The 26,269-nt window shown below is 46.2% G+C and overlaps 3 protein-coding genes across 13 annotated transcripts in view; all 3 read right to left on the bottom strand.

Annotated features, from left to right (window-relative positions):
- Window positions 1-910: 910 nt before the first annotated feature.
- echdc3 (enoyl CoA hydratase domain containing 3) lies at window positions 911-4,222 on the bottom strand. 2 transcript variants are annotated; one of them, XM_040173446.2, is made up of 6 exons: window positions 4,041-4,222; window positions 3,378-3,499; window positions 3,191-3,288; window positions 2,695-2,895; window positions 2,307-2,485; window positions 911-1,624 (listed from the first exon to the last, which is right to left on the bottom strand). In XM_040173446.2, exons 1-6 carry the CDS (start codon window positions 4,154-4,156, stop codon window positions 1,471-1,473), a joined length of 870 nt encoding a protein of 289 aa, XP_040029380.2. In that variant the 5' UTR covers window positions 4,157-4,222; the 3' UTR covers window positions 911-1,470. The 2 variants fall into 2 exon arrangements, with proteins under 2 accessions (XP_040029380.2, XP_077957495.1); XM_078101369.1 differs by lacking the exon at window positions 4,041-4,222 and adding an exon at window positions 3,576-3,696 and having other exon boundaries at window positions 3,378-3,532.
- Window positions 4,223-5,073: 851 nt separating this feature from the next.
- On the bottom strand, window positions 5,074-8,903 carry kcnj8 (potassium inwardly rectifying channel subfamily J member 8). The gene is made up of 6 exons (XM_040173444.2): window positions 8,223-8,903; window positions 7,491-7,639; window positions 6,926-7,086; window positions 6,565-6,704; window positions 5,738-5,954; window positions 5,074-5,635 (listed from the first exon to the last, which is right to left on the bottom strand). The coding sequence occupies exons 1-6, from the start codon at window positions 8,657-8,659 to the stop codon at window positions 5,384-5,386; spliced, it is 1,356 nt and encodes a 451-aa protein (XP_040029378.2). The 5' UTR covers window positions 8,660-8,903; the 3' UTR covers window positions 5,074-5,383.
- Window positions 8,904-9,561: 658 nt separating this feature from the next.
- The window catches only part of abcc9 (ATP-binding cassette, sub-family C (CFTR/MRP), member 9), a 34,036-nt gene continuing 17,328 nt past the window's right edge, over window positions 9,562-26,269 (bottom strand). For 3 of the 10 annotated variants that reach the window (XM_078101372.1, XM_078101371.1, XM_078101370.1), the window contains exons 20-44: window positions 25,973-26,011; window positions 25,027-25,065; window positions 23,250-23,351; window positions 23,027-23,111; window positions 22,299-22,379; window positions 21,696-21,833; window positions 21,479-21,604; window positions 21,306-21,405; window positions 21,131-21,204; window positions 20,851-21,036; window positions 20,507-20,661; window positions 20,060-20,129; window positions 19,797-19,954; window positions 19,560-19,652; window positions 18,992-19,094; window positions 18,794-18,907; window positions 18,555-18,675; window positions 17,631-17,761; window positions 17,299-17,377; window positions 15,651-15,759; window positions 13,865-13,968; window positions 13,619-13,752; window positions 13,452-13,514; window positions 12,948-13,067; window positions 9,562-12,122 (exon numbers count right to left, since the gene is read on the bottom strand). In XM_078101372.1, the coding sequence (XP_077957498.1) occupies window positions 11,985-12,122; window positions 12,948-13,067; window positions 13,452-13,514; window positions 13,619-13,752; window positions 13,865-13,968; window positions 15,651-15,759; window positions 17,299-17,377; window positions 17,631-17,761; window positions 18,555-18,675; window positions 18,794-18,907; window positions 18,992-19,094; window positions 19,560-19,652; window positions 19,797-19,954; window positions 20,060-20,129; window positions 20,507-20,661; window positions 20,851-21,036; window positions 21,131-21,204; window positions 21,306-21,405; window positions 21,479-21,604; window positions 21,696-21,833; window positions 22,299-22,379; window positions 23,027-23,111; window positions 23,250-23,351; window positions 25,027-25,065; window positions 25,973-26,011 (2,662 nt within the window). In that variant the 3' untranslated portion in view covers window positions 9,562-11,984. Of the gene's footprint in view, window positions 12,123-12,789; window positions 13,068-13,451; window positions 13,515-13,618; window positions 13,753-13,864; window positions 13,969-15,650; window positions 15,760-17,298; window positions 17,378-17,630; window positions 17,762-18,554; window positions 18,676-18,793; window positions 18,908-18,991; window positions 19,095-19,559; window positions 19,653-19,796; window positions 19,955-20,059; window positions 20,130-20,506; window positions 20,662-20,850; window positions 21,037-21,130; window positions 21,205-21,305; window positions 21,406-21,478; window positions 21,605-21,695; window positions 21,834-22,298; window positions 22,380-23,026; window positions 23,112-23,249; window positions 23,352-25,026; window positions 25,066-25,972; window positions 26,012-26,269 lie in introns of all 10 variants that reach the window. The other 7 variants (XR_013467403.1, XM_078101373.1, XM_078101375.1 and 4 more) reach the window with 7 other exon arrangements.

Consider the following 26,269-nt stretch of genomic DNA (forward strand, 5'->3'; position numbering starts at 1 on the left):
CGCCCGAGAGAAAAGTTGCTTCCAAAGCAATGAACTGTTGCCACTCTATCGGTAATAAATGAATATGTAATACATCACTATGCAATAAATAATTACATTTCCCTTCAATACAAGAGAAGCAAGATTTGAGTTGTAGTACAGAAAATGAAGAAGGTCCCTTAGTATTTCCACACGTTCAACAATTAATCTGCCAAGATGATTTTTTTAGAGTTATTGTTCAATCTATTGAGGTCATTTTTGTTTTTGGTCAATGAATGAATTTAAATTTTAAAAAGGCTTGTGATACCACGTGCTTTCCTGCTGACATGACGTTGTCATAGTAGAAACACCACAAACTTGCACGGCGTTACATTAAACCATTAGAAGCAGCATTATGAAGCTAACTCAGAAATAAAAGGCATAAATATACCAGCTAGCAAGACAACCACGTCGGGGACAGATTTAATGAACGTTTAAGTTAAAAACGTTCAGGCCAACAGCTAAAGCTAGCTAGGTTAGCTAACACTGTTGTAACAAACCGCACATCTTATTTCTGAAACATAACTTTAAGCATATGTTACGTAAATAATCAACACTTACCGTTGTTTCTGGGAAGTCACGTGCTCTTTTGGATGGGATGTTAAAAAAAATACACGTAGGAAAGAATAGTTTGGATCGCGTTTTCGACTATCACCGAACAAAGATGGCGGCCGGAAGTGACCTCATCGACAAATAAAATGCGTTAAAAACACGCACTTTTAAACCGAAAGCAAATAAAACTAGTACAATTAAAACGTATGATAGGAGACATAAGAAAACTATTATTTTGGTTGTGATCCTTATACACATACAAAAGTGTACAAACTTTGTTTTGAAACATGAATACAGTTCTTCTGTTTGTGTACAGTGAAATGTATGTGCTTAAGAAACATTGAGGCAAAGTCATATTTTAATAACTGAATTGTAATTAATGATGATTGATTCTAGAGGTCGATACCAGGATGCTATGGCTTTCTGTGACAGCATCATGAGTTATACCGCTGAATGATCAGTGTGAAAACATTAGTTTAGTCTATGAAGTAAACTTCAACCTCCAGAAACACGCTCATACAAAATCACCAATACCAATTAGTAACCATATGTATTGCACGTACAATTATACAAACACAAGAAGCAGCATTCTTTAGCTTTAAGACTCAGTAAAGTCATCAAACAGCTCGATTCCTCTGAGTGGTAACGGCGAGAGTCTTTTCTCATCAGCAGCTTTAAGGCACAATCTGGTTCCGCTAATCGCCTTTAGTCTCAATGTGCAGGAAGTCAACAGTTCAAAACTCAATCATTGTAATCTTGCGAATTACACAGCCACATTTAAAAAGTAGCATAGCCCATTAAATGACTCGGGACTGATGCAAATAAATTCGGACCAGCGACGGCCGAACACGTTGGCCCGTCACGATAATCACGACCTACCGTGGTGATCTCAACAGTCCGTCAGTCGTGGGCCTTTTCTGCTTTATTGCTCCACACCGGCTTGCGTTTCTCGATGAAGGCCCGGATCCCCTCTTGCCCGTCTCTTAGGGCCAGGTTGTCCACCATCACCTTGGAGGCGGTGGCGTACGCTGCGTCTCGGCCTTGAGCCATTTGTCTTTGGAGGAAACATGGGAGGAGAACGGAACATGTGAATGGGGAAATGCACGGGACACGTTGCTCATATCAAGCTGCTGATTGGATCATGGCCGTGGTACGATAACCACACACCACGCCCGTGGCGTCTAATTCTTTTTAGGACTTTCAGTGTCACTGAGTATTTGGTCATGGTTTCTTAGCGTAAAGGGGCACAAGGGAAAGGTCACTTTGGCAAACTGTGATGATGTCACAGATACAAAGTAATGTGACACCTAAAATCAAAATGAAAACATTTACGGTCAACTTTCCTGGAGGAGTGAATTGATTAGTGCTGAATAAAATCCACCCACCAAACGGCAGGCAGAGATTTGTTATGAGGAGGTTCCACATATGATGATACGCAAACAAGCAGGAACGCAGAAGAAATACACTAAACCACTGCCTTCGTAACACCACCGTTTAGGAACTATCTGATGGGTCTTAACATCAGAAGAATTATGAACATAAGTGGCTCCAATTAGAGATTCAAATGTTGGAAAAAATGTGCATTTCATGAGGATAATAATTCACTGATTCAAATATGGTTAATACAAAATATTTACAGTGATGGTCTTTCCTTGTTTTGCGCTAACGCTCTTGAGCCATCTCAAGCATCCCGGAACTTTAAATGAAAATAGTGAAAGTTAAAAAAAAACGGCCACCTCTGGAAAGTGGCCTTGCCGAGGGCGACGACGGGCCGGCTGGCCTGACACACCCGCCGGGCGATGGCCAACGTCTCCTCCTCGAGTCGCTCCTCTGCCACGACTCTGCTGATCAAACCGTGCAGCAAGGCGTCGCGGGCTGAGATGGGAGTTCCTGTCAGCAGCATCTCCATGGCAACCTGGTCAAAAAGAAGGGACCAAAAGTGTTTTTAATAGCAGCTTGATACTAGAGTTTTGTAGACTGTTGCTATTAAATAGAAAGGCACTCAGAGAGAGAGAAGACCTTCGCCACGGTTGTTTCCATGAGGTCAAATAAGGTGTGTGTCCGCCCCATTATTCAGACCCATTCAAACCTAATATATATGTATATTACATGAATTCAATTAACCTTCCGTGGCACAGCTCTGCCGATGGCCACCGCCGGCGTCGAACAGAAAAGGCCCACGTTGACACCCGGAGTGGCAAAGGTGGACTTCTCCGTCGCCACGGCGACGTCACAGCTGGCGACAAGCTGGCAACCGGCTGCCGTGGCAACGCCATCCACCATGGCGATTACCGGAACCGGTATGTCTTGTATCAGAGTCATTACCTGATGAACAAGAGTTACACAGCGATATAATATAACCAATAAAAAGAAAACACAAATGTAGTGACAAAGCTCATAGAGATTATGTAATCACTTCAAAACAAACGATCAGAAGAAAGAAAAAAATGTTTTGAAATCCCGACATTCGATTCCTGAGACCTTACTAAAAATAACTGGTGCAGATTAATGTAATGACAAATATTGGTTTCTTATAAATCGTACATTAGAGGCTGATATTGTGATGATGATGATGATGATGGGACACAGAGAGAAGAAACAAAATAAAAGAGGGACTCACCTCTGCACAGGTGTGAAACACCTTTGTGTGATATTCTCTGCCCTGAGCGGATGTCAGCTCCTTCAGGTCGTGTCCGGAGGAAAACACGGGACCTCTGGCTAACAACACACACACACACACACACACACACACATTACAAGGTTGGAACCCCATCTTTGTCCCTCTGTCGCACACAACAACAACCTACCTGAAATGATCACAACTCTGAGATCATCGCTGTCCACATCGGTGAGGAGGTTTTCTCGGAGGGATTCCAGCATGGACAGAGACAGAGCGTTCCTCTTCTTGGGGTTGTTCAATATTATTTTCCTGGAAAAAGGGAAGGAAAAAAAGTGAAAAGTACATATATACACATACACATACACATATATATATATATATATATCACACATATATGTTTCATATGACAAAATGGAAAATATATGTAAAGAAACTTAAAGTAGCTAGAAGTTGTATTTTAATGTATTAACGTTACTCGAGTAATTATACTTAATTTCTTTCCAGCATTGCATTAATCTTAATATACTTCTATCGTGGACATTACATACAATATATTATATGTGGTATGTGTTTCTTTGTAGTAATTTGTGTTAAATAATTGATAAGACAACCAAAAGACCTTGAAAAAGGAAAATGTTGAGCTAACAGTACACTGATAATGACTTTTTATTACAGAAATACTATTCTCACAGGAATGACATGTACGCCGAATTATTCTTAAGGCCTAAACATGTGCAACAAAGTACAGTGAGTACCAACGTTCCACGTTATTGTAGTATAAATCTGTATTTCCGCCGTGAATATAGTAAATCTCGTACGGAGTATGACGGGCACGTCGTCCTTACTGCACCTTATTCCGTCGTTCTGCTGTCTCACCGTCAGCGGCTCCGGTTCAGCCCGAGAGCAGAAACGAGTCCCGCTGAGCCGAAACACACCGACCGCTTTGCAAAGTAAACTACGAGCCATGTTTGTTGTCCCACTGGCTTCACCTTCCCGCTCTCACTTCCGGGTTGCGGCGACGTCACAGACACGTGAGCGCTGCGTAAGACCAAGCGCAGTCCGAGCAGGTCAGACATTCATCATGTAAGTGTTTGTTGTTGAAAGGAAAAAGAAAGATGTGCGATTTAATTGTTCACAAAATATTTTTGAAAATGAGTCATTGTATATTTAAATTATTATTATTTTTTAAAGATATTATTTCAATATTTATCCCATTCACGTTGACATTATAAAGTTTTTGTGCTTTCATATGAGCAAATTAGCTTTTCATTGTTCCAAAATGTGAAGAGATAACGATCCTCATATTAGGAATTAATTTACTTGAATAATATTCCACATCAGAATGTTTATCAGATGTTATTAACAGGTGGAAATAATTATTCATTAAGTCACACAGGAAACCTCCTCTTTATTAGTTTAGAGGTAAATGGGCCTATTTTGCTGTAGCATTGTTTTATATCTGTTGATTTGACATTTAGACACTTTTTTGTGTCTTCTGAACGGTTATGAGGCATTACGTTACTAAATATATCACATACTTACTACTTACATACTAAATATGCTGATTTTCAGCAGAACAGAAATGGTCGGGGACATTTCAATATTTCTTTTTGTTCTCATTCATTCATTTAGAGAAAACGGCCTTTAAAGAGATGTTTGGTAATATTGCAAACATGTTGAAAAGGGGAACAAAATGTGCTAATGGATATAAACATAAAGCTTCAGTTTGATTTTGGAGACATCTACAGACGCAAATAGACAAAGTAGTAAAAGTAACCCCGGAATGTGTATTTTGATGTTTTCTTCAAAATCTTGAAATTGGTCGGCGCATGTTTTTTCCTGTCTCTTGTCTTAACTCTTCTAATTGAGACATTGAAACCACATTGTGATGAAGTGAGTGCATTTATTCGGTATGAAGTGATAAACACACGCGTACAGTTCCGTGATTGATTGATTGCCACTAGTTGCCACCAGTAGAAGTAAATCTGTGACTTGAAGGAATGTTTGTATTTACGGCGACGAAGAGACAAGCGCGTATCAATAACAAGCGGCGACTAGATCGCCCCGCGCGCACAAACGTGCCAAACGAGGCAGGAAAAGAGCGAGTCCCATCAGAGCCGGAGAAACCGCCGCGCCCGCCGTCCTCTTCGCCGCCAGGAGGAGCAGTGCGGCCAGCAGGGGGCAGGCCTCATGTCAGGTGACCGCGTTCATGTTCTGGCCCCCCTCGGCCGGGGTGAAGAACTGCACTTTAGGCAAGGCAAGCCCCGAGTTGTTCCGCCGCGGGCCCGCGCCGCCCCCCGCGCTCTTGCGCATGGAGTTGTTGCGCCGCATGGAGTTGCGCTTCCTCAGCGAGTTCTGGTGCGACAGCTCGCTCTTCTGGAGGGTCTGGATCAGGATGGAGGGCTTCTCGTCCAGTTCCCGGGCGCTGCAGCGCGGCGTCGTCACCTGCACGGCGGATTGGCGACAAAGGGGTAAATGAACATGCTCTTATTAGTGATGTTTAATACAAAAGCCGCAGACTTTGTTGTGATACTTATGTCCCTTCACCTTGATTGTGTTACCGAACTTGGAGTAGTCCACAGAGTACACGCCCTCCTCCTCCGTCACTATGGGGACGAAGCGGTGACCCCACTGGATCTCCTCCGAGATGTAGGAGGTGCGGGCCTGCGTGGTGATCCCCGTCGTCTCCACGACGCCCTCCAGGATGACGATGACCTCCAGGTCGCTGCACTGGAGCTCCATGGCCGACAGGTCGTACAGCGGGCTGAGAAGGAGACAGAAGATGTATTAACAATCAACATTAATGCGTCAATCTATGCAATTAACGTGGCCGAGATTAATGCAATAAAATATTTTAACATAGTTTGTTTACTTCCGCTGACCGCCGCTAACCGCCGCTAACCGTCGCTAACCGGCGTTAAACGGCGGTCAGTCAGACGCAAGAGAGCAAGACGCTGGCTGGAGATGGAGAGAGCTTTTTTGCATTGGAAGTAAAACAAACAGAAGAACTGTGGAGAGGAATTACTCCACCTGTCAAACAGAAGGGGGTGGCAAACAGAAAGAGCACCGCTAAGCTAGCTGCTAGGCTAAGCTAGCTGCTAGGCTACTTCCATCGCAACACGGAGCGTTACCCTGCGCGGCACACAGTCTGCAGAGGACGACCACCGTGTCCCTGAAAGACGTGGTTAGAAAACGTGCTGCTAAACGTGGGGAGTTTGATGGCACAGACATTAAATGATAATAATAGTTGATATTTAATAGATGATGAATCTGTTGACAGCCCTGATTAATAATTAGAACAATGGCCGCCAGGTTGAGAGGGGGACAAATTCTGTGTTAATATTGTGATAACGCGGAGGAAATGGTGGCGGCACCTGTTCTTGTCGATGACGTGGCAGATGATGAGCGGGGCGAGGAGGAACAGGCTGTTGCTGGCCACGGCGGTCTCCGTGGCGACGTCGATCTGATGGATGGGGATCACCTCCCCCTCCGGCGTGGTCGTCTTCCTCACCACCTGCAGACGGCCTGACTCGTCAGCAGGTTCATTTCCATCTCACCTCGGCTCCTTCCAGAGGACATTACTTCGACTTTGCGGGACGGGAATTTAAGGGCTTAATTAACAGACAAAACCAGACTTCAGTCCAATATCTATAACAATAATCTGCAATAAGGGGAAATGGAACCCGGCAGTACAGATTAGTCATGAGCCAGGAGGAGGAAGCGGGCGGCAGACACCTGCAGGCGGACGGTGGCTCCGATGATCATGCTCTTCCTCAGGTCCCCGATGCGGATCATGAAGCAGAGGCAGTTGTTCCTCACGGCGATCACGGCGTAGCGGCTGAAGATCAGCGTCTCGGCCCGCCGGTTGGACTGAGCCGTCTTCATGAAGATGCACCCTGAGGACGGAGCGAGGACGCGTCTCACAGCGGCAAAGGACAAACCTCGTTATACTACGGGCCAATCAGAGTCGTTCTTTATCCTGGAATAACCTGGATTAATTGAACCAGATGTTGATAATAATCCACGCCTGAGTTATTGGACTAAATAAAAACAGAGCAAGGCATTGTGGGAGTTTTATTCAGTTATTTTAACAGGCTGTATTTCCAACATTTGTCAAGTTCCAAAGTATCAGAACTGAGTAGCTGCATTTTTGACCCACTTCGTCCCTTTGCATGATTCAAATGATCATCGTGGGTCAAATAAAATAAAATAAAACTGTATTGATCCAGAACTCGGGGGCAGATCAGCGACACCGTGGAAGAGTTAAATGGGCACGACTTTTTTCTGCCGCTGGTCTCACCCAGCATGACGGCGTTGATGATGAGCCCGATGATGTTCTGCATGATGAGGACGGTGATGGCGGTCGGACAGTGCTCCGTTATCATCCGTCCCCCGAAGCCGATGGTCACCTGAACCTCGATGGAGAACAGGAAGGCCGAGGTGAACGACCTGAAGGGAGGGAGAGAAATGATTTAAGACTTTTCATTTTTAGTTTCCTTTAACCAGTCGATCCTCGGCGACCTGTTTTATTACTACTAGAAAAGAACAAAAACAACTAGTTCGGCTTTAAATGGTTTTATTTATTGTCGTTATATTCTTTTGCTGCGGCACTTAAAGGTAAAGGTACAAAATGGCATTATGTGGGAAGACTGAGGGAGTAGTCGAGTGGACGTAGCCCCCACCTGAAGGAGAGGTGGTTGACAACAAGTGGAAAGGAAAGGAAGGAAGGAAGGAGGAGAGACTGTGAGTGAGAGGGAGGTGCCAAACTCCCCCTCCTCCAATCTGTGCTTTATTTCCCTGACAGAGACAAAGGTTCCCTGACATACGGTCGTAACTGTTGCTTCTCTCCTTTTCATCCTCGTCCTCTACTTAAATTAGAAAACGAGAGGAGGAGAGGAGGAGAGGAGGAGGAGGAGGAGGAGGAGGAGCAGGGGAGGTTCTGACCAACTAAGCATGGATGGAGAAAGAAAGAAAGAAAGAAAAAGTCTCATGAAACACACTTTTCTCTTCTAACCCCCCCTGTTCTCCTCACTTGACATCCGTGACGCAGTAGGTCTTGTTCTGCCACCTCGGGTCCGCGTCCCCCCCGCGGGTCACGTTTCCGGAGTCCGGGTCCCCGGAGTCCAGGTCTCCGTGCGCGAAGGCCGAGTCCGGGTCCCCGGAGTCCAGGTCTCCGTGCGCGAAGGCCACCAGCCACCAGCTCATGGCGAACAGCAGCCAGCTGCTGACGAAGGTGGTGGTGAAGATGACCAGCGTGAAGCGCCACTTGAGGTCCACCAGCGTGGTGAAGACGTCCTGCAGGAAGCGGCCCTGCTCGCGGATGTTCTTGTGCGCCAGGTTGCAGGAGCCGTTCTTGGCGATGAAGCGCGCCTTGTTCACGCGGTCCCTGAACACCGGCTTGCGGGGCATCCGGGAGGCGAGGCCCGGCAGCCCGAACTCCTCCGGGATGATGCTCTTCCTCGCCAACATCTTCCTGCTGCTTGAATAAAAAAAAAAGATCTGTGTGGTTTGGGGTTTTTTTTAAAAGCTCAGAGCTACTTATTTTAGTCCCGAGTTCAGTGCGCAGTCTTTGCGCACGGACGAGACGTGTCCACCGGCCCGTTTCCTTCTGTGGACATTTGGAGGATGTTTCGGAGCTCTGGGGGGCTGGGGAGGTCTCCTCTCCCTCTGTTGACGTAGTCCACGACTTCCAGAGTCCAGACCCGCTCAGACCAGGGGGCTGCTGCCTTCAAGGACCGCTCGGGACCGTCGGAAAACACGGCGCTTTGCGCAGACGAACCGAACCGAACTTTATTCACAGACCAAAATAATTCCCGTGGCTCTTTACTATCGTCTTAAATAAAGTGTCCTGAGCTCAAATATTGATCTCTCCCCTTCATCAATGAGGTTGAATGATAAAATGCCTGCTATTTAGAGACTCGTTTTATACACATCACATTAATCTGCTAAACACGTTAAGTGGGTTTTAATGTGTAAAATAAAATGATTATATTCCCTGAATGTACTACAGGTGGACTTTTGAAGTTCTGGTCTCTGTTATAGACCCCACAACCAAATGTGACACCAGTTAACTAATTATGAGCTTTCTGTATAATTAATACACGCAGACTCCAGTTAATCCCAAAGTAGTTTAAATAACATCACACTTAATGTTACTTTGTTTTATAATTAAATAAAAACATGTAGTTTGAGTCCATTTCCATTGTGATTTAAAAATACACATGAATATACTAAAAATAAAAAAAATTATGTTTCTTTCTATGACATTTATTGAAATAACCTGGGGGTTATTTGATTTCTCCACTGCACTTGGCCACTAGGTGGCGCTCTTTAGCAACAAACTGTATAAGTGCTGCAGAAAAAACGACTCATTTCACTCATAAAACATTTTATTGTCATTTCAAGAGTAAAAAAATTAGGCACACATAACAATTGTTTATATATTTTCAAAAATTCTTGGATATACAGAATGTACACTTACATACATTAAGAGTAAAAAACAAATCACCCTTTACGTGGAAGAATTATTTCTGGTATTTAAGTTGCATTTAAATGTGCATTCATGTGAGCAGTCTAATCATGTGTGTGTGTGTGTGTGTGTGTGTGTGTGTGTGTGTGTGTGTGTGTGTGTGTGTGTGTGTGTGTGTGTGCGTGCGATGTTCACTCTATGTTTCATGCATTTAACAGTCAATGTCAACCCTTAAGTAACCCACGCGTTTTGTATTTAATATCCAAAACATGGGGTAAAAGACTAATATATATGTTACAAATCTATAAAAGGGAGAAGATTGATACCTAAGTGTTGCCTTTCATTGAACCGAGTGCAAACACGGCATAATTGTAAATTATTGAATAGATTAATTGTGTTTAGATGTACGAAGCAGAAACACACGCGCAGTAAAAAATGAAGCTCAAAGTCAAAGTGGCGGCAGACGTTTACAAGTGGAGAAAAAATAATGACTTCTTGAGATGAAACATCTTATTTTATCTTTAAAAAATATCAAAGAATCTATTTGGCTTTTAGTCTGTAGTTCAGTCATTTGAAAAGTGAGAATAACACAACAAAGGGCAATAGAGGCGGGACAGCGCGAATCAACAGGCATAAAATGTTTAGAGCTATTTTCATTTCAGGTTTCTTTTTAAAAACTGCCCACTGGCTGATGATGTTAAATAAAAAGGATCGTAAACTAATATCTCAAAATAAACATTAACTGGGAACATAAAGGCATAAAAGTCTGGTACATTACCAGCATTGTCATTTTCACATCTTTTGTAGAAATTAAGTTGAAGCAGCTCCAGAGGTGCTTTAGAGCCATGCTAACGGTTTCTACCCGCATGGAGTCTTTGTGCTAAGCTAACGAGCTGCTATTTCTTCACGGGTTATGAAGTCAACGCGCTGTTGACTGATTGCATAGACGATTCGTAGCACAAAAGTACAGCCAAATGTCCAGTTAACTGAAGAAGTCAAAGGTTTTTAAGAGTCTCCTGTGTCGACTACAGCGCGGTATCGAATTGAGGGTTTTCGAAATGAAGCTTTGGATTTTTAAAGGCTAAGCACTAAGAAATATGGTTTAAAAGCAGAATTGTTTTTTCTAAATGTTGACTTCTGGACTTTACAACCCTTATTGGATAAGTTGATTGTACAAATCGTTCATTACGTTGGAATAAGAATGAGGATTTTGGCTACTTGGTGGCAGCAGAACATCTGACATTTTATCGCTCATAAACTTTGTTGTGGGCTCTGAAATCTCTTCTTTTAGATCGGTTATTGTTCTCTAACTCCAGAGGAAGATTTCTGGCTCTTAAGCTGCTCCTTGCGGCACTTTGTCAGCTACCTAGCTAGTTGTACCTGTCGGGGAATAAAGATAAAAGCTGAAAAGCTGGGCTGGAAAACGCACCGGTCGACCTCCTGGTGGTCATTGCAAGTAGTGTGAGTGGACTTTGAGTTCTGGCGTCTCCCTTTCAGGCCCCACAAGAATTCTATTAAAAACAGACTCAGTAAATCCTTGGATGTTGGTTTCCATCGTCGCGCTTCGTTGAGATCCGTCTCGCTGATCTTTTCAAAAAGGTTTTTAAAAGCTGTGTATTGAGTGTCAGTCTAAAAAAATGCAAAATCCTTTGCAGTGAGATTGTGCTTGATGCCTTGAAGTAGTTTCTCACATTTTTTATCATAACACACGTACCAAGGATTAAAAGATATGTTTAACGACGCTTGAAGTGTTGGTTGATAAATTATCCTTAAAGGACAAAATCTCAATCTAACGCTGTGCAGTCTCAACACTTTAAGTTGAAAAGGTTTATATACCGCGTATAACACCTGAAATAAAAGCTAAATGGCTTCCTGAACACACTTCATGCCCGAATACATTCTGAATATAATTCCACACTTTCTTATTCTCAACAAATCCCATTGAAAGAACACAACCTTCTCTTTAGTGAAGCGGGATCTATGTTTGTAACTAACTCTTTAATACTGGTTGTTAAAAGTCAGTGATCCAATGATTTCTTTATTGTCTTGATATGCGTATTTTGGATAAACTATATTGGGGAACTCATTAACCTGTTTACCCCTTAGGTGATATTTGGCTACACGTGTTGTTTCTAAAAAACAAAAAGGCATAATTTAATCGGCTGACTGAATGATTCAAGTACTGTTCAAATATATAAAGTGGTGATTCATAATGTTTCTGGATCGGTTCGTCCGTTCTCGTCACAGAGGTCCGTCCGCCTCGCTTAAGAAAAAACAAACTCAACGTGAAAGAAGAAAACAGAAAGGACCGACGGACGCGTGCGTCTACATGTCGGCCCGGACGAAGGAGGCGAACACCCCGTCCTCCTGCTCCAGCAGAGTCTCCGGTTTGTCGTATTCCAGAATGTTCCCTCGCTTCATCACGATGACGGTGTCGGCCGTGAGGATGGTGTGGACGCGGTGCTGGGGACCGAGAGCGGGAGTCAGGAAATGGATTCATGTGTGTGGCCACGTGTATTAAAGCTACAAAATAAGAATAAGTGCTTAGATAGTTTAATCCGTGTTCCAAACAGAAGATAAAAGAGGATGGAGGCTTCGATTCTTTGCAGATGATGTTGTCCTATTTCGGGCTAAACTTTCTTTACTAGAGTATCTTACTTATGTTGAAGTTAGTTTGTCTAAATATAAACATGACTGACTAAATTAACAGAGGTTTTCATGGGTATTAACATATCAAAACGGGGTTAAAGCCTGACCCACCCATTTAAAATCCATCATAGTTTTAAATAGACTGGACTAGAACTATTGACAGTTGATTGCAGTTAAATACTGAACGATCTAACTTTACTCATCCAGAGGGAAGCTGGTTCATAGAATTCCAAACATAAACAACATCAATAAATATGTACAATAGGTTTTTATGGTCGATTCGTAGTGTCCCATTATTGGACATTATGTCTCAAGCAGATTGTGTAGTACCCTCTAGTACCTTTGTTACCCTGCAGGTCTGAACCTCCCAGTGTTCCTCCAAATAAGACTGAAACAATGTGGAATTTAAACACTGTAAATGACGTCACACCCCCGCAGGGTTTGACGAAGATCATGCAGAGGATTTTAACGTGATACCAACCAGGATTCAGCAGACCCGGATTCCGGCTCGGACTCAGCCGGGAAGAAAGGAGCAGGAAAAACAGGTGGAAAAAAACTGAAGGAAGGGGGAGGGGGGGGGGGTTCCCGGGCCAAGCCAAAGCGGTCTGTGCCGATCCGGGTCTACTTGTGAGTCCTCACTAGCACACTGAAGATGCTCTCCTCCTGTGCTAGCAGGTTGGGACCTGAGTCGCTCTCCACCAGGATCCCCGAGGAGAAGACCAGCACCTGCTCGGCGTCCACGATGGAGGCCACGCGGTGCTGGCGGCGGGGGAGGAGGGTCAAAGAGGAGGACGGGGAAACATCAGCGGAGGGGGGGGGGGGGGGGGGATGTAGAAAAGGGCAGAAGAAAAGAGTATCCGGAGGACAAAAGAGAGAGAGAAACAGTCAGAGAGGGGAAGCAAGATAAGTGGAAGAAAAGGGCCGACTTCACATCCAGGACATTTGTAATATGAACTATATTACAGACTGTGTGGAAAAAGGGGCCAAAGGGTGCAGGAAAGGAAAAGAAAAGACACAAAGCAACGGATGCACGAGAAGCTCGGACGGAAAACGAGCCACACGTCCATCAAACAAACAGCTGAGTGCGAGAAGGTGGAGGAAATAAACCTCGATAAACAATAAAACCCAGACAGAGCGACTTACTGCGATGGTCACCACCGTTCTGTCCGCGAAGGCTGTCATCACCACCTTCTGGAGGATGTTCTCCTGCAAGGAACCAATGCCATGAAAAGAAAGAACGATTCGCTCGCAGAAGTATATTTCATTTAGATGCAGTTGTCACGCTTCCGCCGTGACCCGCCACCGCGCACCGTGGCCATGTCTATGGACGCCGTGGCCTCGTCCATGATGAGGATGCTGCTCTTCCTGACGAAGGCTCGAGCCAGGCAGAAGAGCTGCCTCTGGCCCACGCTGAAGTTCTCCCCGCCCTCCGTCACCACGGCATCTGGACACCAACCGGACACACGTTCAGTGCACGAGAACAAGCGCACCCTACGAGAGCTTTCGCCGCGGGCGGGGGGGGAACCGCGTGGCGTCCTGAGGCGGCGTTCGGGTACCTAGTCCTCCGGGCAGCGCCTTCACCATGTTCTTCAGCTGAGCGATCTCCAGCGCCTCCCACAGGCGGTCGTCGGTGCAGGTCCTCTCGGGGTCGAGGTTGAACCTGCAACGAGGTGCAGCTTGAACTGACGTAGGTTCGGGCTGAGCGGAGGCTTCCTCCGGGAGCCGATAACGATGTTTGAGTTACGTGTGAAACGGGTTTGAGTTACAGAAATAGCTTCTACTGTCAATCTGCAAACCTGGAGAAACTCAAAGAGAAAGATCGTGATTTGGTCTTTGAGAGCCAGGAAATGTTTATTCAGAGCGGATTTATTGGTAAAACAGACAAAAAGGGCGCCGACTAGATAAAGCTGTTTATTCGCCTGTGACCCTTTAAAGACATTAAACACCCTGATTAATGCTGCAAATTACGTTAAAATAGACCAAAAAGAACTGGATGAAATATCTATAATAAAGAAAGAAAAGAGAAAGTTCGGTCCTCATGCGAAGAGGAAATTAAGGTTACTGTCGTTTATTTTCCACATTAAACTCTTAATTCTGTCAGAGTGAGCGACACACCGAGATAAAAGCGTGAAGTCACTGTCGACCATTCACCCCGGCCTTCAGTTCACATAAACAAGAGCAAAGGCACACACACACACACACACACACACACACACACACACACACACACACACACACACAGAACTATCTGTCCAAACAAATAGCAACTTGCTCTTTGTCTTTTATAACAAACACAGAGTCTCTGAATCGTCTGGTAACACAAACACTCGGCGGTTGCAAGTGTGTCAGGAGGAGGAGGAGAAAGAGGAGGTGGTGGAGGAGAAAGAGAAAGAGGAGGAGGTGGAGGAGAAAGAGGGGAGGAGGAGGAGGAGAAAGAGGGGTAGGTGGAGAAGAAAGAGGGGAGGTGGAGGAGAAAGAGGGGAGGTGGAGGAGAAAGAGAAAGAGGGGAGGTGGAGGAGAAAGAGGAGGAGGTGGAGGAGAAAGAGGGGGAGGTGGAGGAGACAGAGGGGAGGAGGAGGAGAAAGAGGGGAGGTGGAGGAGAAAGAGGGGAGGAGGAGGAGAAAGAGGAGGAGGTGGAGGAGAAAGAGGGGGAGGTGGAGGAGACAGAGGGGAGGAGGAGGAGAAAGAGGGGAGGTGGAGGAGAAAGAGAGGAGGTGGAGGAGAAAGAGAAAGAGGGGAGGTGGAGGAGAAAGAGAAAGAGGGGAGGTGGAGGAGAAAGAGGAGGAGGTGGAGGAGAAAGAGGGGAGGTGGAGGAGACAGAGGGGAGGTGGAGGAGAAAGAGGGGAGGTGGAGGAGACAGAGGGGAGGTGGAGGAGACAGAGGGGAGGTGGAGGAGAAAGAGGGGAGGTGGAGGAGAAAGAGGGGAGGTGGAGGAGAAAGAGGAGGAGGTGGAGGAGAAAGAGGGGAGGTGGAGGAGACAGAGGGGAGGTGGAGGAGAAAGAGGGGAGGTGGAGGAGACAGAGGGGAGGTGGAGGAGACAGAGGGGAGGTGGAGGAGAAAGAGGGGAGGTGGAGGACCTCCTCAGTCGGTGACGTCTGAGACTGAAGTCCCAACCAGAGTTCCCACCGTGGTTTCAACTGCTGACCCCCCAGCTGGGACTCGGTGTCGTCATGTGACCAAAAGCCGCTTCACTTTCCTGTCGCTCAGTAGTTCAGCTCGCAGGCTGCAGTTTGCCTTTTCTAAATACGACTAATGGGATGTTTTATTTCTTTAGCAGAGAGCTCTCACACACACACACACACACACACACACACACACACACACACACACAGGTTGGTGTACCTGATGGATCCACTGAACAACACTGGATCCTGCAGGATGATGGAGAGGCGGGACCGGAGCGTCTGCAGGGGGAGCTTACAGATGTCGATCCCGTCGATGACGATCTTCCCTGCGGACAGGAAACGTGCGCTCGCATCAACAGCGCCTCAAAGCGCCTGTGGTGACCCTCGTCCACACAAACACCCTAAAGCACGGCCGTGTCTCCATCTCCTTATTATTCTGCACTGTGCGTAATGTGCCGACATTAGTTGTAATTTAAACAGAAAACATAAAAGCAAAGCCTCTGATTCCAGAGGGCTGATAGAGGAAGCAGCCAAACCAAACGCGATACATCACCAGGCTAAATACTTCAGTAACACTGCTTTGGCTTCAGTACTTCTGGCCTCTAGATTTACCGTTCACTGCCATTGCTGCATATATATACATCTATATATATATAGATTTATAGATGTATGTGTGTGTGTGTTGCCTGACAACCAAACCCCCAAAAGACAAACCTACACGGTATCACCGCTCCTTTATTTCTATTTCTGACTGAAATAATCCCCTTTTAACTCCTTTACTCGCTCTCACGCTGATAAACTAAATATTTATGTCCTGTCGGTTGAATCCAGAATGTCCAGTTGAAAAGCAGAGCGATCACCGCTCTGCTTTTACTTCACTGCTTTATAAGGAAACACTGCGCACGCACACACACACACACACACACACTTTACACACTTGACGATTTACTGTTGGATGAGACGTCTGGATTCACGGCTGAGTGTGCGTATGGAAAAAGTGACTGTAATCTAATCTGTGGTGGAATAATCTGTCGGGGCGAAGTCATCTTCATGAGCCGATGACACCGCTCTTAAATGCAATAAATAAAAGAGAGGGAGGGTTTAAAGAGACGGCGACGGGCATCTTGAAGGAATTAGAGCGACACGTGAAGGAGCACGTCATTTGTTTTGTCCTTATTTCACTCCTCAGACGCAAGAGTCCCCTTCACGTCAGGTATCCCAGAGTGAAGCCACACACACACACACACACACAGAACTAAGGAAAGGGACCTGCAGGAGTGTTTAAAATGAGGTGGAAGGGAAGCATGTTCCAACATAAGCATTCACCCACGCATCTTCTGAAGTGCATCTAGAACAAAACTCCCATTAACATTTCTGCTGTCAAATCCCCTCAACCGCTTTGTTTGAATCTCACGTCTGATGATCCACATTTAGGACGATCTGCTGCAGCGTTTTAAAGAGTACGCTGAGTCAATCTTTCATTTTGAACAACGTTGTGAACGCTTTCTGTGTTCCCATTGACTCCGACTGAAGGTCTGCGCCTTAAACTATAAAGATTCACCTACATGATGTCTGTAGAGTAACAACATCACCCAAACAAGAAGACAAGAGGATATCACTCTTGTTTTAATCACAGATTAGGTCATTTCACCAATGGAGGAAAACACCGGCCAAACGCTGGAGAATTTATCTACTTTAGAAACTTTTAAAAAACAAGTCTGAAGGTTTTTTTAACCATCAATCGATCTTCTCTAAGATGCTTTGAGACCACAGAGGTTGTTTTAGGGGTGTAAAGTAGATCTTCAGGGGAAATATCCTAAAATTGCCTCTTTAATGAGACAGATGGAAGAAGCGGACAGACCCACCTTCATAAATGTCCACCATGTTGAAGAAGGCCAAGGACAGAGAGGACTTCCCGCTGCCAGTGCGACCGCAGATCCCCACCTTAGGGTGGGGGAGGGAGGGGGGGGGGGGGGCACAAGCAATAAGCTGCAGGGTGACACCGCCCTGAGACACGAGACACCTGCGTGGTAACGGCCCACGGCCGAGTGGCAGATCCCAGTTAAACGGAGACTCGTGACTCGTAGACGGGATTAAAGACGTAGCTCAATGACGCAGCTCAATGACGCAGCTCAATGACGTAGCTCAATGGCGTAGCTCAATGGCGTAGCTCTGCCTCCCGGCCGCGTGGCGTTACCTTCTGGCCCGGCTCGATGAACATGTTGACGTGCTTGAGGACGGGTTTGAGGACGGGGTCGTAGCGCACGCTCAGGTCCTGGATCTTTATCTCGCCGTCCTGAGGCCAGTTCTCAGGCACCTGAGAGGCGTCTGAGGGGGGGAGGGGAGGAAGGGGGGGAGGGGGGGAGGCGTATGGACATTATGGAAGAAGTCTTAACGCCGTACAGTTATGTGCATTTATAGCTTTGTCTGCTAACTGTCATTTAGTCAAAGCATCGACACCTGACAGCGAGCACAGAGCTGCACGGTTCAAACGGCGTGAGCATTGATTTACATTTACACGTTTACAGTTTGTATTTGTTCATCAGAGCATCTATTTCTCCTCCGGTTAAAGAATCCAGCTCGATTGATTTGACTGATGATTTGATATAAACATTCCATCCGGTGAACATGAAAGTTTAAAGTGGATTATTTAGAGTACTAAAGTACGACGTACGAAACTCCACAGGGGGTCTCTCCATGAGGGCCACATTATTCACCTCTCCATGCTGGGGAGGACTTCTTAGTAGTGCTGAGGGGATCGGGGGATTCCTCCCTTTTTTTTTCCCATCAATTCGCCGGAAGCTTCCGTGACGTCAGAGAGAAAGAAACCGTCTGTGTCATTGAGACACAACGAGGCTCATGTGGGACGCAGAGATCCACATTCCTCCAAATAACGTCTGTCTTTGACTTTTGCTAATGTTATTTTCCTCAAACTTAATAATTGCGTTGGTTGTTTCCAGAAGCTGCTTTGTCCCGATTAAAAGACCCTCCATTCGCCACAAAGTTTCCCTTTGGTTGGATTCGATTGGGCTCGGTTAGTTGTCAGTAAACTAATCCCATAAATAAACCCCAAATACAGCTTCTGGGCTAAAGCGAGGGATACGAACAGGAACTCAGTTACCCATAGTTCCCTCGTAGTTCTCCGACTCGGTGCCCAGGAAGCTGTTGACCTTCTTCACGGCGGCCATCTGGACCTCCAGGTCTGCCAGGTTCCTCACAACCCAGTTCAGGTAGTTGGTGACCTAGTCGGAGAAGAGGTGTCAGCGGCACGAGGACCCTGAAGGCGTTCAGAAGCCTGCGCGCGAATGCACCCTGGTACACGTAGTCGCCGCCAGCGCGGCTGGAGAGAGAGATGCTCACCGTGAGGGCGTACGTGAGCCCGAGGCCCACGAGGCCTCCAGAGTAAAAGCCGTAGCCGCTCGCCCATATGGAGGTTCCCGCTGCCGACAGCACTATCACCGCCCCCAGGTAGTCCTGCAGGGGAACGTGGCGTTCACGCGCATGCTAGACCGCTTCATAATGTCTGTGAGAGGACGCGTAAGGGAAAGCGGCGCTCACCGTCCGGACCTCCAGCCAGCGGTTGGCGGCAGACAGGAACAGGTAGGCGGTGTTGTTGGTGTCCGTCAGCTCCAGCATCCGCTGTTTGAACCGGGCCTCGTGTCTGAGAAGAGAACGTTCAAGACCTCCTTCAGAAGGATCCTGTGATGACGCCAAGAATCTGTCCTGAACACCAGATTCACTGCTTCTGTGTGTGCGAGTCTCTCAGTGTGTGTGTGTGTGAGTCTCTCGGTGTGTGTGTGTTTCTGTTTGTGTGAGAGAGGAAGTCCTCGGGGAGGAGAGGGGGAGAACAGCGTGAGAGCTGTTTAATGTTGGATTACAGCAACGATGGGAACGAGATTGAAGACGGAAATACAAAGAAATTGTGAGGGCCGAGTGCAACGCAGGCTCCAACAGCTGGAGACGTACTGCCAACATCTGCATCACGGAGCTGCAGCTTCATGATGCGTCATGGATCACGAGCTTCTTGTCATGCCACCTCTCGCGTAGTTACAGGTACAAGGTGGGAGGAATAAGAAGTGCAGCTGAGGTACGTCCAGTGAAGACAGGATGTGTGTGTGTGTGGCACCTGAACGCTCGGATGGTGGTGAGACCTTCAGCGGTCTCAGAGAAGTGGCAGAGCAGAGGAAGCTGGGTGGAGTCGTCCAGATCCTGGAGGTCCCTGAGAGAGAAGGAGAGGGTTCTCAATACGTAATAGTACAAGTACGAACAACCCACAGATGAGGCTCTTCATTTGTGGTTCACACCAAAGTGACCATGAAACCTAAACAGTTAAATAAACACATCAAATACAGCGTGGACGCACTTGGAGGCCACCCGGAAGTACTTCTGGATGAAGTAGAAGGCCACGGCCAGGGGAACCAAGGTGAAGAGGAAGAACGGAGTGATGGAGGAAATGACCCCGATGGCCGACAAGCAGAGCAGCGTGGACCTCGTCAGGGACTCCAGCGTGGGAGGAATGTGCTGAGGGAGGACAATTCGATTCACGTACGCCGGCTTCTTCTCCCTCTGCTTACTTTAATGTGACCGTCAGCGCGACTCGTCTTGACCTTGAAGACGTCGGCTTACCTGGTCTATGATGTTGGTGTCTGCGGAGAACCTGTTGAGGATCTGCCCCAGAGGAGTGATGTCAAAGAACCTGAGGAGAGAGGCGGTAAAACGCGCGGAATAACATCTGAATGGCATTTTACACGCTTCTAAATTCACTAAATGAACGTCATGCTGTATTGAAGAAGCCTTTCTATACTTTTCTTCTTCTTTTTTCAAGCGTTTATTAGCTTCTGCACTGAGGTCACTAAGGAAACACGCTGGTCTGGACGAGCACAGAGAACCAGGTCAGGTGCTTACAGCGTTTCCATGGCGACGGGGGCATTAAAGCTCCCTGTGTCAACAACTTCACCCCACAAACACTTATTTTACCAAAATGCACATGTGGGAAGCTGCATTGCAGGCGTGGTGTGTGTGTGGACAGGTGTGTGTGTGTGTGTGTGTGTGTGTGTGTGTGTGTGTGCGCACCTGATGGGAGCGTGGATGATCTTGTTGAGCAGGTTGTGGTGCAGGTTTGTGGCTGCAGAAAGACCCAGAAACTCCACGGTGAGAGAGGTGATGAGGCACAGCGTGATCCCCGCCGCACACAGGATGATGAACACCGGCAGGTAGTGGGAGTCGTCCTGTGGGTCGCACACACACACACACACACACACACACACACACGATACTCAACAACAAGGGCAATGATATAATCGTATTGACACTAAAGATTTTATGAGATTAAAATTCCAAATCATAAAAACATTCAAGCAAATATAGACAAAACTATCTTTCTAAACTCTAAAAATCCCTCGTCGGTGACATCATACCTCGGCCGCTGGGGGAGGACCCGTGGCGTTGGCCGTTCTGCTGTCCACAGTCCCGGTGGTTTTAACGGAAGTCCAGATTGCCAGCCAGTAGTCAATGGCAACAATGACGGAGTGCTTGAGGAGCTTGGAGGACACCATCAAGAAGACCATGAAGAAGCCCCCAGAGGACATGTAGCACCAGCACACCTGGGGAGCAGAAGGGATCTCAACATAGGACACCGCCGCACCGACGCTGCAAACCATTGATCCGTCTTCATCAGCGGCGCCGGGCTCGGATTACCCTCCACGGGATCTTTGACCTTCTGTTAGTGGTCGTTGACATGTTGTCGTCGTCTTCCTCCTCCTCCTCTTCCTCTGATAGGACAGGAAATCAACACATCAAGTACTCAAGAACGTAAATCCCTCTCTGAAGAGGAAGAGGGCCGATGAATCCTTTTTAGCGGTGGATGCGTCACCTTCGTCCTCGTCGTCCATCTGGTTCTTGGCCTCTCTGGAGTAGAACGCTCTCCTCAGCGTTTTCCTCTCCAGCGTGGTCTGACTGTCCTGCTGAACGTCCTGCGGAGACACAACAGAACCACAACTGTTGAAGCTACTCATGATGTCCCCAGATGTTGCTCGTGTCCGCTACCTTCTCCAGGCCGTGGTCCTGCCGGTTCATCAGCGTCTTCCAGTGGTCGTAAAGCTCGATGTCGTGCGTCTGGATGTCCTTCAGCGTTCCCTCTCTCAGCACCGAGCCGTCCTTCATCGCTATGATCTGGTGCCACACACACAAAAAAGAACCTGAGGCGTGAGACCTTCTGCATGTGTTCCAGGGAGCAGATCAGAGGGATTCGATTGGTTCTGACCCAGTCAGCGTGAATGAGGTACTGCAGTTTGTGGGTCACCAGGACGACAGTGCGTTTGTCGTCCTGCAGGAACTTGAGGATGCCCTCCTGCATCAGGTGATCGCTGAGGTGGATGTCCAGCGCGGAGAAGGGATCGTCCTGCGGGGCAAACAAGAACGGGCGTGACCCCCGATTCCCTCGGCCTCAAATGCACAGTGTCCCGCGTCCTGTTTACATTCGGTGGATTATGGGACGTTGAGCGGTCACTCGCCGGGCGGGTTTGCGCTATAGAGCGTTGGGATAATTTGATGTGATTCATCATGATGCATAATTCAATCCCCAGATCAGATACGAGAAGCCCAAGCAGCCGCCCCCTTTTACTTCTATTAAAGAAAACATCCCCTCCTCGCTAGCACAGAAATGACCACGGAGGACATCACAGGGATCAACGAGCGGCGGCTTTTAGCGAGGAGCGCACCGCTCGCTCGCCCATTACGAGCCGGAGAGACAAACACATGACGGCAGAGCGGAGAGAGAGAGACGGACGCCTCCTCGTCCCAGAGGCCACGCGGGGCCATTAATCTCATCCAGCTGTGCACGACACACGATGATGACAACGCTCACCAGGAAGACGATGTTGGTGTTCTGGTAGAGCGCTCGGGCCACACAGATTCTCTGTCTCTGGCCTCCACTCAGGTTGATGCCCTGGATCACAAAGAAATATGTTACCACGTGTAGTTCATGCTTCATGAGTAGGGTTAGATTCCAGTAAAGTGCCATCCGGGACGCAGCGATTAACACAAAAATGTTAAATATGCAAGTATGTTATGTCCAGGGCTTTTATTGTGGAAGGGGACAACAGAAGCGCTGCTCAAAGTGGAATAAAAGTTATTTTATCCGCAGAGCTAAAGCTCAGAAAAATGTTCCCTTTGCCGTTTATTTGCTGACAACACCAATGTTCGGTGTGAAAACATTTATAGCAAAAAGCTGAATTGAGGTGTGAAATAATCACACGAGAAACAGCCTTGATGTGTGAAAGCCTGAAGCGGCGCACAATAGACACACAATAAAAAATGAGCTCTATTCTGCTTGAATCCATATTTTTAGCATTTAAAATGTATAGGTTGGATGTACTTTTAGTATTCCTTACTAGATAAGTAATACATCAAATCAATTAGACATAAAATTACTGTGTTAGATGTTAGACTGAGATATAAAGAGGCTGGAGATCAAGTTATAGGCTAACTTAATAAAAATATTACTAAGTTAACATGACCACTATATTCAAAGTCCTATTCCTAGTTAGTAACACATCACTGAGGAACGCAGAATCAGGTAATCGGACGGCGTACCCTCTCTCCGATCTCCGTCTGGTCCCCGAAGGGCAGCAGGTCGATGTCGGGCTGCAGAGAGCAGGCGTCGATCACCGTCTTGTACCTGAAACGCACGACATTGTGAGAAGGCATCTCCGCCTGTTCTACGAGTGTCACCCGTACCCACGGACATTTATCACGACGAACGATACATTGCGATTAATCGCAATACGTCACGATATATCGGGTTGCGATGTTTTACCTCTGTTTATTGAAAGGGCCTCCAAAGGTGATGTTCTCCTCCACAGTGGCATTGAGCAGCCAGGACTTCTGGGTAGCGTAGGCCACGGAGTATCTGTTCTTGCTGCAGTGCATCATGGGAAACGGAGGCAAACAGAGGCATCAGAACTACAAGTCCTGTCTTCATACATCCTGAGAGAGCAGGAGGACTGATCGACATTCACTGCACGTTTCTTTGGTGAATTCACATTTCAAACCACTATTTAATTATTTATTTTTTGTCTTAGGTAATAGAAGCATTTATTTCATAATTTCTACACAAAGATGGTTTAACTTTTTAAGAGAAAGAGCATTCCCTCTTTTTATATTCTCTATATCAATATTTCAGTAAATCACATTTGTTTTTTGTCAGAATATTACTGTACACATGGTGTAATTATATTACATTATATAAGAAGGATGTATTTTTGGTCTGCCAGATGAGTTTATGAAATAAATGTCAAACAAAATAACAAGATTAGACTGAGAATAATTATTTTCTCTAGGATTAAACATATGTTATATATGTCATTTCAATAATACATTAAGCAGCAGATTTGAATGATAAATGGAAAGTATTTGTATTTATTTTTTGTATTTATTTATTTCTCTCCATAATCACATAATTAGTATTCCTCCTGCACCCTTTATCATGGATAAATTAAAACACACTATTTAGTCTTTAAGAAGGTTTAAATAGTCCCTCAAATCTGCCTTCAGATCAGCGCTCCTGTTCTAAGCAGCTGCTTCATCACAGAGAGGATATCAAACAACACCAGCAACACTTTGTCACAGATGAAGGAGAAAAATGGATGATGGATGGGGTTAATGAGCCGAAATGTCAACAACAACACAAACAACAACGAACAATAGAACAACAACAACAACAACCACTGCAGCACTTTGCTGGGAACCTGTTGAGACCTTAGATGCAGTTTTTAGGTCTTAAAATTGTTCTAATGGGAAAAATAAGACTGGAATTCTAACAGAACCTTTATAACGTAATTATAATTCCAACTAATTAACCTTTTTATTGAATAACTATGTTTCATTTGAGCCGACTACAGTCAACAGATCATAATGTTAATATATTACAGACAATAAGTGTTTGTTTGAGTTAGCAAAGTGACTCCCAGCATTGACAGCATGAACCACACCGGGGTCACGACCCAAAAACCACAAACCATCTTAAGGGGAGAAGAAGAGGAGCGATGAGCAGAAGGTTGTTCCTGAACACACACACACACACTTTAACACAACGCTGCTGTAGAAGGCTTTGAATAAGAGATATTTCAGACTACTTAATCCTCTTTACAACACAATCTTAAAATATTAAAAACATTTGTCTTAATGAATCAGCCACCGTAATATTAATACTTGTGACTTGGTCTTATATTCTGAAGGGCCTGGATTTACTTCCTGTTTATTTTATTGTTTTTCCTCTTGAGTTTTCAGAGCAAGCCGTCATCTTTTATTACTCAAAGAGGACTTAAACTTTTCCTCAAAATAATTTTGAACCCAAATTCACTTAATAATATAAAAAATAAAAAGCACCTAATAATGAAATGTAGCCTGTGTGTGTCCATGAACAACAGAGCATGAAATACTACAGTACTTCATCTGAAGGGGTGGAGACGGGAAATGGAGTTAAATCAGATGACAGCAAAGAGGGGGGGAGGGGTCAAGGGTCAAGGGTCACTCCAGGTCTGAAACAGGAAGCGGGAGACGGGGAGGGGGGGGGGGGGGGGGGGGGCGTCTACCTCCTGATGTCTTCGTCAGACTCCTCTGCCCCTGACCAACTGTCAAAGTCACGTCACCGCGTTAGAGCGAGTCTGCGGCAATCAACCGCGTGCATGCTCGAGATTATGAGTGGACATATGCAATAAAAGAGACAGAGACAGAGACAGAGGGACAGAGAGAGACAGAGGGACGCACAAGGCGGAGGACTTGTTTTCTGGTGAAATGGAGACGTGGGCAGAGAGAACAGAGGGAGACACAACGTAACAAGAATTGCTTTAATGCCAAAAACAGCAGATAATGAGTGCGTCTCCCCGATAACCGATAATAGAATAACGCCCCCCCCAGCAGGAAGACCAGCCATGGAAGTGATGAGGTCACTGTCTGTAAGGGCAATGGACCCTAAATAAGGTTCTGTGGCTTCTTCCACCACGTCTTGTGTTTCACGAGCACGAGACGCGTGAGACGATTGAAGGGTTGAATTTGTCCAAACGGCCTCCACAGATATTTATGTAACATCCCACCGGGAGATCTGAGCCTGGAGTTAAAAGACAGACATGCTGTGCAGCTCTGGAGGTGAACTCCTGTGTGTATCAATGAACAACTCTTAAAATAATATTTGTGCTCCATAAATCTCCCTTCAGCTGTTCCCAGTACGAAGCAGTGGTCCTCCGACACTTTGTAAAGCAAACTGAAAGGAGCCCCAGTAGGTAATAAAAAACAATGGAGCTCGCTCGTCTGTCGGAGTGGCGATGATGTTGTCAAGATACTGTTGCCATGGAGACGGTGCTTTGTGGACCAAACGCGCTCTGGCTGCTGATCACACTGTACGGGTGGTGTCTTTGAAGCTACTTAAAAGTTGTTAAAAACGCCCAGTTAATGAGACAAATGGATGAAGAGTACAAATGGAAGTTTACAGAATGTGTACATTATTATATTTTATGAAGAAAGGGACCAGAGAGAAAGTACCTGATGTTCTCCTCGTGGAGCGTCTCATTATCAGGCAGCCTGATACGGCAAGAAGGCAGGAGGCAAAGAGACACACACACACACACACACACACACAGTCCCATAATTAGAGGCACAGATGTGCAAACACACACACACACACACACACACACACAGGAAATGTTAGTGTGCAGCAGAGACATCTGATTGACACTCAGACGTCCTCTAGGAAAGAAGTCCTGAAAGTGTACAAAGAGAAACTGGGGCCATGAACGTCTCACGCAGTTTGTTGTTGTAATACCCGCTGTGGCCACAGGG

The sequence above is a fragment of the Gasterosteus aculeatus genome, chromosome 4 (assembly GCF_964276395.1).
Source record: "Gasterosteus aculeatus chromosome 4, fGasAcu3.hap1.1, whole genome shotgun sequence".
Lineage (NCBI taxonomy): Eukaryota > Metazoa > Chordata > Actinopteri > Perciformes > Gasterosteidae > Gasterosteus > Gasterosteus aculeatus.